The sequence below is a fragment of the Dysidea avara genome, chromosome 9 (genome assembly GCF_963678975.1).
Source record: "Dysidea avara chromosome 9, odDysAvar1.4, whole genome shotgun sequence".
Taxonomy (NCBI): Eukaryota; Metazoa; Porifera; class Demospongiae; order Dictyoceratida; family Dysideidae; genus Dysidea; species Dysidea avara.
In genome coordinates, this window is record NC_089280.1 from 3,459,626 (window position 1) to 3,472,376 (window position 12,751).

General features: G+C 39.2%; 1 protein-coding gene and 1 long non-coding RNA gene across 4 annotated transcripts in view; one reads left to right on the top strand and one right to left on the bottom strand.

Moving 5' to 3' along the window:
* Nucleotides 1–12,751, top strand: part of LOC136266842 (uncharacterized) — a 31,501-nt gene that overhangs the window by 5,266 nt on the left and 13,484 nt on the right. Inside the window, exons 2-5 of the long non-coding RNA XR_010706317.1 lie at nt 31–205; nt 3,569–3,692; nt 3,757–3,813; nt 4,059–4,111. This is a non-coding gene — a long non-coding RNA (uncharacterized lncRNA). The remainder of the gene's footprint in view (nt 1–30; nt 206–3,568; nt 3,693–3,756; nt 3,814–4,058; nt 4,112–12,751) is intronic.
* Nucleotides 1,402–9,958, bottom strand: LOC136266841 (caspase-3-like). Of its 3 annotated transcripts, none has more exons than XM_066061868.1 (4): nt 9,824–9,958; nt 3,467–3,679; nt 2,813–3,264; nt 1,402–2,750 (listed from the first exon to the last, which is right to left on the bottom strand). In XM_066061868.1, exon 4 carries the CDS (start codon nt 2,723–2,725, stop codon nt 1,526–1,528), a length of 1,200 nt encoding a protein of 399 aa, XP_065917940.1. In that variant the 5' UTR covers nt 2,726–2,750; nt 2,813–3,264; nt 3,467–3,679; nt 9,824–9,958; the 3' UTR covers nt 1,402–1,525. The 3 variants fall into 3 exon arrangements, with proteins under 3 accessions (XP_065917940.1, XP_065917939.1, XP_065917938.1); XM_066061867.1 differs by lacking the exon at nt 9,824–9,958 and adding an exon at nt 9,134–9,416; XM_066061866.1 differs by lacking the exon at nt 9,824–9,958 and adding an exon at nt 9,067–9,416.

A 12,751-nucleotide genomic window follows, 5' to 3' on the forward strand; every position in this document is an offset into this window, starting at 1 on the left:
TTATGCATTTCACACGCTTATGAATGACAGGGACTAGAAGGAACACTGGCTACTGCTGATCATGAGCTGGTCGGCACATTTTGGCATGATTGAGTCTATTGGTGATTTACTGACACTGCACTGTATTGGTTGGCTCACTCAAGATCAGAAGTGCTCTGCTCATGATGCCAAGCTCCGACAAAGCCTGTCAGGATCTGATCATGAAGTATGTACATCTCATGGTATAAATAAAGAGGCCCATAGTTGTAACAAAGAACTTGATCAGCACATGATGGTATGAAACATTTAAATAAACCATTTATTTTGTACCACCTGCCATCATTCTTTTCAAATGAAGCAAAATATTGTACAAATGTACCACCACCTACCTTTGTCAAGAGTGAACACATCCTCTGCTGAACATGCAGCATCATATCCCAGTACGCCAGGCTTCAACTTCATGTTGGTCCCAAAAGCTATGAGAGCACAGTATATAATTGTATGTATGAATCCAAAACAAGTCAGAGAGTAATGTGACATGTTAAAAGTTCAAACTACCAGTAGTGATACCAAGTACATATATTGACTATTGAAACACATGAATTCAAATTAAGGAATAAATCAAGTGTGCTATTAAACCATTTAAAAGAACCATACTGCAGAGTTACTGGTGCATGCAGTTGTACATTGCTTGTAGTCTTGAGCTTCTGACACTTTGCTGTTGACCATGGTTAAAATACTGAGTAGATCATGCTGGGAAGAATTGTCCATGAGAACTTCACATGTACCTATAGCTAGAACCATACTGAGAAGAAAAATTGCCTGGTAGAGTGGCATAACTAATATAAACAAGAAATCAGCTTCTCTTGGCAAGTATTTATGGAATGTATCATCAGTGTTGTCATTTCCATCATTTTGGGGAGAATACTGGCCCTCCCTATCTACAAGACAAGAAGAAAAGATTTGGCTTGTTGGACAGTAGCTTCAGATCTAGACTGGCAGTATCATTAATCTTAACTGGTTTACTGTCAGTACCATATATACCATCACAGTAGCCATGCATGACTGAGGATACAACACACAATTGTCATAATTCTCACGACTCTATAGGGCAACCTGCATTAGTTGATGACTGAGCTCTGAAGTAGTCTAAATTCGTACATCATATTGAGGATATTCCCAAGTGATACGAAGGTACTGTTCGTTAGTCAATTAAAACTAAAGCCGGCAATATTAAGTGTAAGGCAACACATGTACAAGTGCTGAAGGTTGTGACTCTGACTTGTGAGACTAAGGGTCTATAATGCTAAGTCTGGATGAGTCATAAACTATTAAATAATACACACTGTACATGCATAACCATGTCTTGAAACATTTCAATTTTTTAACTAACTACACCTGGCCTGGGAAACATGCATACAATTTCTTCACATAGTACAATTCATTTCAGGGATTCAAGAAGCATGCTACATATTTACTACAATTATTGTACAAAGTATGCACGCAGTTCAAAACTGCAAGTCTCAGAGCAACATCAAAATGTAGATTATGAAACCATTTCAAAGAACCAAACTTGCTTGCGTAGCAGGGTAACTGGTGCAGGACACTGCTTGTAACCTTGAGTAGTGTAAGCTTCTGACACTTTGTGACTGACCATGGTTAACATAGTGAGAAGGTCCTGCTGTGGAGCATTGTCCACAAGAACTTCACACAATTTGGAAATGTACCAGGAACCATATCGAGGACTTCTCCATGACACATTTCCTGGTGGAAAGACATAACCAAACAAGAAATCAGTTTCAGTTGGTAGAGAATGGCGTAGAGCATCATCATTGTGGAAAGGTACTCCGAGTCCTTTATCTTTGTCATCTTCACGACAAGCTTGAATGAAGAACAGCTTTGGTTTATTGGACAGTGTTGGGAAAAAGCTTCCTTTAAACAGACTGGCAATATCATTGATCTTAACTGGTTGACTATTAGTACCATATATACCATCAAGGTAGCCATGACTGAGGATACAGCACACAAAACTGTCATAATTCTCATGACTCTGTAGGGCAATCTGCATTAGCTGGCGAGTGAGCTCTGATGCAGTAAGATTTCTCAAGATTCGTACATCATATTGGAGATACTCCCAAGTGACACAAAGGTTCTCTTCATCAACTTGTGAACCCCGGCAATTTGGCAATGCTTTGTTAGCAGGATCATTGGAATAAAACTCAGAATTGTTGATGATGACAGCAATGCCATGTGGGGTCCTCTTCATTGAATACCTCTCTGCTACTGGACCAAATGGAATCAGTACATGAGCATTTTCTCCCCTCAGGGCCTGAATTTGTGCAACATTTCGTCTAATTGTTTCCTCATACTCACGTATCTGTTGCTGCAGCCTCTCCTTTTCACTGTTGGAGTTAGTCTGTACCTCACGCAGTACATGTAGCTGTTGTTCGTACTGTCGTGTGAGTTGGTTAATCATTTCCTCTCTGTCTTGTAGTTGCATTTGACGCTGTTGTAATAGTCTCTCCTTTTGTTCTAGTTCACTTCTGTATTGTAATTCCCTTTCTTCCATGGCCTGTTGCTGTACCCTGTTCTGGTAAGCCACCACTGGTTCCCCACCTTCCTGTGGCTGATACAAGTAGTTTACTTTATTTCTAGCTGGCAAAGCTAAACGTGCAGGACCTTCAACTTCGTCTAGTACTGGGATTGGTGTGGAAAGTTGATCTTGAAGGCTGTTAAATGTTGTCATACTAGGATGGTAACAGGGGGTGGTGCTACAAGGAAGAACATACACATTACTATATAGTCTTATACACTCCTGTACAACTGATCATACCTGATGGGAGCTGTAATGAATTAAATGGAGGTGCTTGTATTGTTGGCTTAACTAGTGGTGCAGGTTGTCCACCCATGTATATTTTGGTATAATGATCAATGAAGTTACAGAGGTCCATCCGACCAATCTTATACAAGAGGACTCGGAGGTACTCCAAGTTATTGGGAGCTATAAGCACTTGCTGTTCAAAGAAATTAAACAGCATTGTACCATTGAGGTTAGCCCTGTGGCGTACACCCTCGTATTCTGCTTCTTGTGAGAGATAGCATAACTCTCGCACTTGTTCTTGGCTAAGAGAATTAGAAAGTTTCTCCAATATTTGATGATACATATATTAAGCTGAGCCTCTGGCACTACTGGTCTGTGTGGTTGCTGTTGAAGGTCCAGACTAGTCAGAGTAGAAAAGGAATCACTGATAAATGGTGCTGACCTTGGTTGATTAAGAAGATCCGCTACAAAATTAAAAGCATTAACAATGATATTCTACTCCATACAATCACACACATGAGGTTTGTTCAAAGTCAGGCATTGTTATAATCATTAATTGTACCAAAAAATGATATTAAAATGCACTATATCTGTAAATATTTAAATCCAGTAGTCCAGTACAATGAATAGATGCACCATGGGCGTATGTACATATTTCATACGTACCTTCTCCATAACCATACTGTAGAGATACATTGGTAAATCTACCAACTTCCCTAGTGTCAGCTGCTAGTTGCAGTGTCCCATAAGGATTATTATTTGCTCTAGATGATGTGGGGGCACCAATCTCAGGAGAAAATGTTTCAACATCACTAGTATGATGACTTCTAGTCCGTAATTGCAGAGCTGAGTGCCGAGTTGAGTTCCAAGTTGAGTGAACTGAGAAAAACAAGTAGGCATATAAATACTCCTGTATGCTATTTCCAAACAAAGTATTATCATGTCCTCTTACATAGTTTCAGGTCAAGGGATAGGAGCTGGAGGCCATTCTTTTATCAATTCATTATAGACAAGTACGTTTACCCATAGCTTAAGTCGTACACTGAATAACACACAATTACAATTTACACTTACCAACCCAAATCACACTGTTTAAGCCCAAATGTTACTTGATTCAAAATGGGACCCAAACATATTCATAAGCTGGAAGATAACAGCAACAATGGTTCCTCATTACAACAAACAGATTGTTGATTATTAATTGAATGGTCATGTATACCATAAGTCTAACAAAGTATTATCATGTCTTCTTACATAGTTTCTGATCAAGGGATAGGAACCGGAGGCCATTCTTTTATCAATTATTGACAAGTACGTTCCTCATACACTGCATAGTACACAAGTACAATTTCAGGGCCTGAAATTATGTTTTGGAAATGATCTGACAAATCCTGTTATGTGGTCAGACATCAGGGGCAGATCCAGGAGTTGGCAGGGGGGAGGGGCACAAACAGGCTGAGTTGTAGGTGGGAAAGCATTTTTGAAGTAGTAAATAACCACCACTTAGTAGTGTCTCACTGTTGATTTTTGACATTTTAAAAGCTGTTTAAAAGGCTATGAATCTATTAAACAATAGTAACACGATAATTATTTTAGAGGCGCTTAGTACGCACGAAGGTGCTGGGGGGCAATTTCACAGCTAGTTTGACTTTGGTTTGCTTTGATTCAGGTGAATTTGTAATAAATGCTACTAAAATTTGCATATCGTTTTAGCCCTGACATAAAAGTTTAGTATTTTAATCAAAAGTATGGTTCCTCCAAAAGGTGTGGAGAGGTGGTGGGGGGAGGGCATTTACCCCAAATGCCCCATCCTGGATCCGCCATTGGACATGCTCAATAGTACTGTACAAAATCTTCCTAAAAGTGTTCAGACATTTGACAGAAATGGTCGGAAAATGGCAGATGTCTGACGATAATTTCAGGCTCTGCAATCTAAATCACACTATTATAGTATTACTTGGCTCTAACTGGGACCCAAATATATTCATAAGCTGGAAGATAACAACAAACCATGCAGACAAGAAGAAGGAACGTAGGAAAAAATGCAACTAAAATCCTACAGGTAGCCAAATTTAAGGATTATACTATAGAAGACACTTCCACTTGGTTTTCCCATTACAATCAGATTACACAGCATAATTTATACACATATTAACTATTTACTCCATCTTTGTTTTGGTGTGGAACTAATAGTCCAAAATTTTAATCTAAGCTCAAACTCCCAACATTTCCTTGGAATTTTACTTCACAATGTGGTATATCTATCAATGCTAAGTCAACAGCATGTAATTTTGCACGACCAGTCTACTTTTTCTTTGTCATGGTATATAATGTTTATATCAGTTACAAATTATAAGCATCTCTGAAAAAGGATCTGTAGTTGACTGGATTAGGCCACTCATACTACTCAATGAGCATACTAGTCTATTATGTTGCCTAGCTGCTACTTAAAGTTCAAAAACTTTGTGCAAATGGGAATGAAGCGATCACTGCGAGTTACATGAGCTTGACATACAGGCTTTGTGTGTCACGCGATGACAAAAAATTGTTAGAATATCAAGCCCTTGATTAATTGTTGAAAGTATAAAGAATAAGAATGAGTGGCCTATGTCCCTATGATATCCAGACCAGTAGGTGCCTATAATTTCTAGACATCTTTCAAGGCACTGTGACAGAGAAAGAGTGGTCTGGTTATGTGAGACTAGCCACTGCGATTTACAAAGGTATCTAGTACAAGTACAGCAGAACCTGCCACCTGTATAGGAAGGTCCCCTCTCTATAAGGGTCAACTATATAAAGTCACGTTCAGGCAAAATTTCTTGGCTTTAGTACAGCAGGTGATAACTTTTGACAGGTAGATTAGAGAATAGATGTCTCATTTAGTCACCGGCTTAGACAGGTTCCACTGTATACATGTAGATGTACATACATAAAATTCTAAGAACAGTTGGGTCTGTGGGTTCTCAATTCCTGGGTCCACTGTTGATACCAAACCATTATTAATCACATGTTTTCGTCAACCACACACACAAAACATCTACCACAGTTCCATGCACACCCACACCATAAAACCACAGTCGAACTATTGTTACAACTGCATGGCTTTAGATTTTATAGGGATTCCAAAAATTTACCAGAAATAGTATATTAATCTCCAAATCCATAAAATGCCTAAGTGTTCGGGTTACATATGTTGGGCATTTAAAGTATCTCGAAAGTGAGCAATGCAAATGGACCATTGTACACATATATTGTTAACAGGCTCATGGCAGTACTGTGCAGACCGTGGTTTTAAATTACGACTTGTAGAACAAATCACAGCATTTGACTCAAATTTTCTAAATTAATTGAGGCTATTTTAGCACACTTTCTTATCAACCTTCCTCTGAGATTCATCAATAAGCACTTAATTGCACTAGTACCAAATCCCTGACCCTTAATTATTCTAGAAACCTGTTTCTGAAATTTGTCATGAAAAATTTATACGTGCAGTCCCTTCATCAGGAAAATGTTTTTTTTTGTATGTGACTTTTGTGAACCCTATACTTTACTCAAAGATTTTTGCCTAGGCTCCATGGTAAACACCTCATACAGGTTCTGCCTTCTGTGTACGTCTAACTGGTACAATTGATAATAAATAAATCCCTGGCATCCCACTATAAAAAGCGTAATAGTATATTTGAAAGAAGTTTCAGATGTTAGGCAACTCCAAATAAATTCTGTTTCCTGTCCTCCTCTCAGGCATACTAGCATGTGGCAGGCGGTCCATTTCCATTATGAAGTTGACAGCTTTTGAAGTATATATTACCTAGGTACGGCCATAGCAAACAGCCTAATTTCAGGTTGTACCTTCATCTTTTACATTGCAGGAATTGAATAACATAAACATGAATTTGTGCCAGCTTGATAGCACACTGACACATGAACTGACAACTTTACAAGATCAGTTTTACTAAGCCTTTACAGTACGCAAGAAAAACTGGAAAATAATGGAAGAATACTGAATAATAAAAAGCTGGGAGTACAGATGTGGGTGGTTCATGGGAAACAGAGAATTCATTTGGAGTGGCCTATTACAGGGTCCACAATGCGAAAAATCGATATCCTCCAATCAACTACCTAACTATTGTCATGTGTTAGGCTAAGTGTAACTTGAATAACACCAGCGTGGCAGCCAAGTTTGTCACTTTCTTCTGGTAAAAAACGATACAAATGTCTTGAAATCATGTGATTTTTCGTTGCAGCAGTTCGTAGGGTTCTTCGTATGCCACAATATTCACTCTCAACATTGTTCAAGTAGTCTATCATCAGCTCAAAGTATTGATGATTTTATTTTATTGGTCAGTTTCCGGTGGCAGCACAATCTGTGCAGCTTTTTGGCGACAGACAAAATGTTTCTTGCTCTGGAGCACAGGACAAGCAGAGCAGCAACTGCGCCGTGGGTCAGCAATGACCAGTACTAGGTAAAGTACCTGCATGCGGAGTATGGTTATAATTGAAGCTTGTTAGCCATCTATATGCTGAAATTTGGCCAAAATGATGCGATCTTTGCAAACAAATGCAAGTATAGGTAAGACATGCATTGCTAGGAGTCTTCAGTGGATAAACAACCTGAAGGAATGATGTAATAATCACCAAGGCGGAGCCGAGGTGATTATTACATCATTCCTGAGGGGTGTTTATCCACTGAAGAATCCTAGCAATGCATGTCTTAGTAATTTAGACAATGGCCGAATTTTGTTTTGAACCCACAAAGTATGCAATTTGTTTGTTGAAGTTTGTGGCTAGGTGTCTTACTAGGTTCCACCTGTTTACAGGTGTCTTACTAGAATAAAAACCCTGCATACTTTGCAAATATCAAAGCATTCTTGACATGCCATTGTCTAAGAATGGTTGATACATCAGTGAGACTGTCTCCAACAACAAGGATACGAAGCTTATAAACCCCTAACAATACGGCTATCTCGCCCAGTAAATGCACAGAGCAATCCAATGCATGAAATAGGCACTCACGTGATTGATATTCAAATCTCGGAAAATACAACCATAATCTATTCTAATGACATTAAAATCACTTGGATTCAAGTGACAATCAGTTTGTGTGCATTAGGTTCAACATCTCGATTAGCACAGCAGTCTGAGACTCTCCCTATGATGCCATCACAGCATAAAACACACCTGCACTGGCCCAGACCACGCCTGAGTGAACAATTAACACAAATATTTACAAAAGGAGCACACTGCATGGTTCCTATTCAGAAAAGAAAGCGATTTCATGGGTATTTCCGTGATTTGAATTTCAATCACGTGAGTGCCTATTTCATGCATTGGATTGTTCTATGCGTTTACCGGGCGAGATGGCCGTATTGTTAGGTGTTTATAAGCTTCGTATCCAGAGTTGGGGAAGTTACCTTTTCAAAGTAATATATTACATATTACATAATACTTTCTACACAATGTAATATATTACAGTTACATATTACTTAAAATAAAATGTAACTTAATAATATTACATATTAAGTTACTTGTGAAATGTAACTTAATATTATTAACTGTAGATATTAAAGTTACTGAATGCAAGTAACTTCACATACTTTAATATTATGAATTAAATTAACACTTCAGCATATATGCATGCAAACCACATGTTTTCACACAGACGGTGGGCATTAATAGCGATGGTCGATGTGGTCACGTGGTACGCATCAGTCCAATGGACAGGGCAGCATCCTTTAATATTGGTGAAAGGTTAATGGATTGAGGTAATGGATCACTGAGTAGTTTAATGGATAGTAAATAGCAGTATAAAAGCCATTTGTAATGCCGGCATTACTGGCTCATTGTTGCTCATAGTATTACTCGATCGTTAGCTACATCGCTGAGCGCTACTCGTTACCTTGCTCGTTACGTAATATTATTACTTTGTTCGCTACTAGTAACGAGTTAATAGTTTCTAAAAGTAACTTAAGTTATATTACATGCATTTCACAATGTAACGCGTTATATTACTTCAACTCGCAAATTGTAATATATATTACGTAACACGTTATATTACGCAACACGTTACCCCATCTCTGATTGGTATAACAGTGACCACCCCTTGCACCAACATTATAGCAGACTTAGAATGATCCGGAAGGATAATACACCGAAAATATCCCAGACAAATCAGTGGTATACCTAAAAGTTGGTTGACAGTATTTAAAACCCTCGGCATAAACAAAAACTAACAACAATCACAGCACGAAATATAAATGGCTGCATACCATCCCGCTGTTTTACCCGTGACGTGGGTCTGCCTATACAGGAAACTACACAGAGCACTCTACGTACCATCAGAGTTCACTTCTGAGTTCATGGCAAGATTCTGAGATCAGCTCTTCAATGGACTCTAAACCCTAGTCAATACCACCATAGATAATACACGTAATAAAGGATTGGTAACGCGCCTATTAAACCTGTAGTGACGTCACGTACAATCCTCGTTACGGTTCGTCATCCAGTTAACGCGCCCTCTCACCCGTTGCTAAACGCACTAGGCTGCTTCATTCCTTGTACCGTAGCAGGGTACTACTGAGTACAGACGTAAAGCTTAGTTCAAACGGACGTACAACTACTAAAGTGAGTATCTGATGTAATAAAATAGTGAAACGCACTGTCAGTTTTAACCCAGCGCAAGATAAGGCCCACTGCTTCATGGCTTTTCACAGTTTTGGAGTTTTAAGGTGGCGCTGAAGTAATTATGTGAAGCCGTACAATGCCCATTTGTCACTATTAAAATTAGCCCACGTGCTTAATTAGTTATTTTAGGGTGGTGGAGAACTCTGCTTGTGAGCCATGTAGTCTACATTTAAAGGGTTCTTATGATAGTCTTTAATGTTGTAGCTTAGCATGCCAAGTTCCGTGAAATCACCCGCTTTAATTTCGTGGCTATTAAACTCTGAACTTACGAGCCGATTTTAAAAATAACTCACCCCAGAAACAACCTAGCGCTAAGCCGCCTTGACTCTTATGGTTTCTCACCTTGTAGAACAACTCTATGGAATCCTTTTTAACGATAACAACGTGAATATCGTTACTTGTATCAGCAATAGTAGTCTGATAGAGCTGGTTCTTTCAATATTTCGAAGCGCTTCGCTTTGTTCTATTAGTTTTCCGTGTTTTTTCGTGCATGACCACAAACGTGATGTCCCATTGGCCTTGTAAGGCTTCATTTGATTACTTCAGCGCCACCTTAACAAGGACACTAAAGTGCTTTTTTCCGAACAATATACAAAGAATTAATCGTAACCATTAGTAGAGTGTCATGCTTTGTTTTGTGTAGGCGTACCATTTACCCAAAGTATGGTTTGAAGCTGTTTCATTGTGCTGGGTTTTGGAGTTTTGTCGTGGTACCATGAGGAGAAGCATCAAGTTACTATTCAGCACATGAGAGCTCAATGTTATGGTGGTGTTATGCAAATATGCACAAGCTCAAATTCAGATGTGGCATTAGCCATCAAAGTATGTGAAAATGGGATATAAAAGGTGTAGTGGAATGGAGCATATTATCAACATGAAGGAGCTGGTGGTGGTAGAGTAGTGTACCATGACTTCAAGCTTAGACAGGGAATAATGAGCATATTTGTAAACATAGCAGCTCGCAGCAAATACCATCCAATGGATATCAAGTGACATCCTTGTGTTTTGTCACAAAAATAGACAGTCCCTTCAAGTGCTGGAAACTAGACTCTGCTTTGTTATAATAATTGATATAAACAATGGAAACACATATACTAGTTATCTGAACTCCTAGGGAACACCTGCAGCTCAGATATCTGATAACTGAAGTTTGTACTTAGTCAATGTATAACATTTGCATAGTATGAAAAAATAACTTCTCTAATAGAACACTTGCTACTCTAATAGAGCATTCAATTTTGGTATACAGGTTTGGATAACTGAGATCCCATGCACTGTACACCTGTAGAACATTTCCCACATCCCAGTGTATAGCAGTCAAGGTAATTATGGCTGTGTCACATTCAATGAATTCAAGCACTAGGTAGTAGTATTCATAGCAGATAAAACAGCAGCAACATCACAACCCTCAGAGTCACAAATGACATGGGACTCTCACACACAATCTCATAAAGAAATTTTAAATTCTGAACTCTGGAATCACACACAGATCTAGAATCAGTGAGGCTTCCAGGATGGCTTAGAGTTAGCTAGATAATTGACTGATGGATGTTCCATTAATTGATCTATGCAAAGCACACCTGCATCTCCATTGAGGTCCTGTTGGCTACTCCGTTTCGTACAATAATAGAAGTGAAATCCTAGATAAAGATTTATATTATTGAAATTCTAACCAAAGACATGAAATCCCTAAACATTACACAATTTATGGATGTTGGTCAAGAGGTCTGTCACTCAGTGAAATTTTGTTGATCAAAGTTCAGAAATTTGTCAAATGATTACTTTTTTTCGGATACTTTCCACATACTTAAAACAACAGCCATCGCAAGATCTTCCATGTAAATATGGCCCCCTTGGTATGGTTTCCTACAAACAATTAGCCTCAGATATAAAAGGAAATCTCACCATTGAAATTTGCTTTCTGCTCTATTTAGTTGTTCATTTTACATGGTCATAGCACACAGTAACAGTTGTCAACAGCACACGCATTAATAAGATAGCTGAATTTCGAGGATTTTCTGAGTGACTGACCCCTCAGCATTGGTGACCTTAGTCACCCACGCAACACGACATGTATGGCCTAATGAAACAACACATCACATGTGAACAACATGACAAAAACAGAATGGAGTGTTGAACTCTTGTCCTCCACAACACACACCCTAAGCCAGCTATTGCCACCCAGCAAACAAACACTGAGATACCCGTGCACCACTCAGGCACTAGAGTCTTGTGCAGAATCCTCCTGGGATTAGATCTCACAGGGAGAGGTCGCAGAACCCAAAGTTCCACTACGACCACTAAGTTGGGACAAGGACAGTAAGGCAACATAGACAAGTGGCTAGAGCACTAGCCTGGTAATTGAAAGGTTCCAAGTTTGATTCTTGGTTATGCAAATTTAGTGTTTCCTTGAACAAGAAACTTTATTCACATTGCTCCAGCTGTATACAGTTGGCCCTGGGACCTGCCACAGCAACATCAATGGGTACCTAGGTGTTTACTGGGGAAGCAAATTCCCAGTATACACACAATATCCATCTCGAGGTTTACATAGCCCATCCTTATTATGACCTACTGTAGCTGGCTACCAGGAGCGCATCGAATCCTTTATAGGATTCGATGCTCATGTGCCACGGTAAGACTCCCCCCTTCGACTCACCAAGTTGCTGCCGCCTCGGCTGCCGCGCCCAAAATCCGCTGGTTGATAGCTCACTACGATCGATACTGGTTACATGAGTAGTTCCTCTCTACTACTGGATAGCGAAATAACAGCACTGGGAACGATAAAGCGGAACATTCATTCTGTCGGGTAGCCGTATCATGCGTAACTATGACAATAGACGCGCATAAGTTACATAATAAGTCACGCGACCGTAACGAGGATTGTCTAACAGTTGCTATGCGCGTTGCCAATCCTTTATTACGTGTATTATCTATGATTTTACTGACAGCAGTGAAAAAGTTGTAATTGCAATTTCATTGGCTAGAATTTATGTTAACAATGTAGCGCCAATTAGTGTTGACACGTGTTTAGTACATAGTGACAAATTGCGTACATGGCAACGCTAATGCACAGCATGCGTATATGTAGTATATGTAGCGAGTATGGCACTGCTACCCATGCTATTACTAGTACAAATTGCATGCTGGGAACCAATTGAAAAATTATACTACACAGCCAACTTCTCGCCCATTTGTGTATTGTGCTTCAGATGTTGCTGTTGATCCCAAGGAGAAGTATCCTCTAGTGCTCTGATTGTAGTGACAGAT

Bases quoted from the DNA above. Each gene is read 5' to 3' on its own strand.
- LOC136266841 (XM_066061868.1), bottom strand. From the start codon at position 2,725: ATGACAACATTTAACAGCCTTCAAGATCAACTTTCCACACCAATCCCA.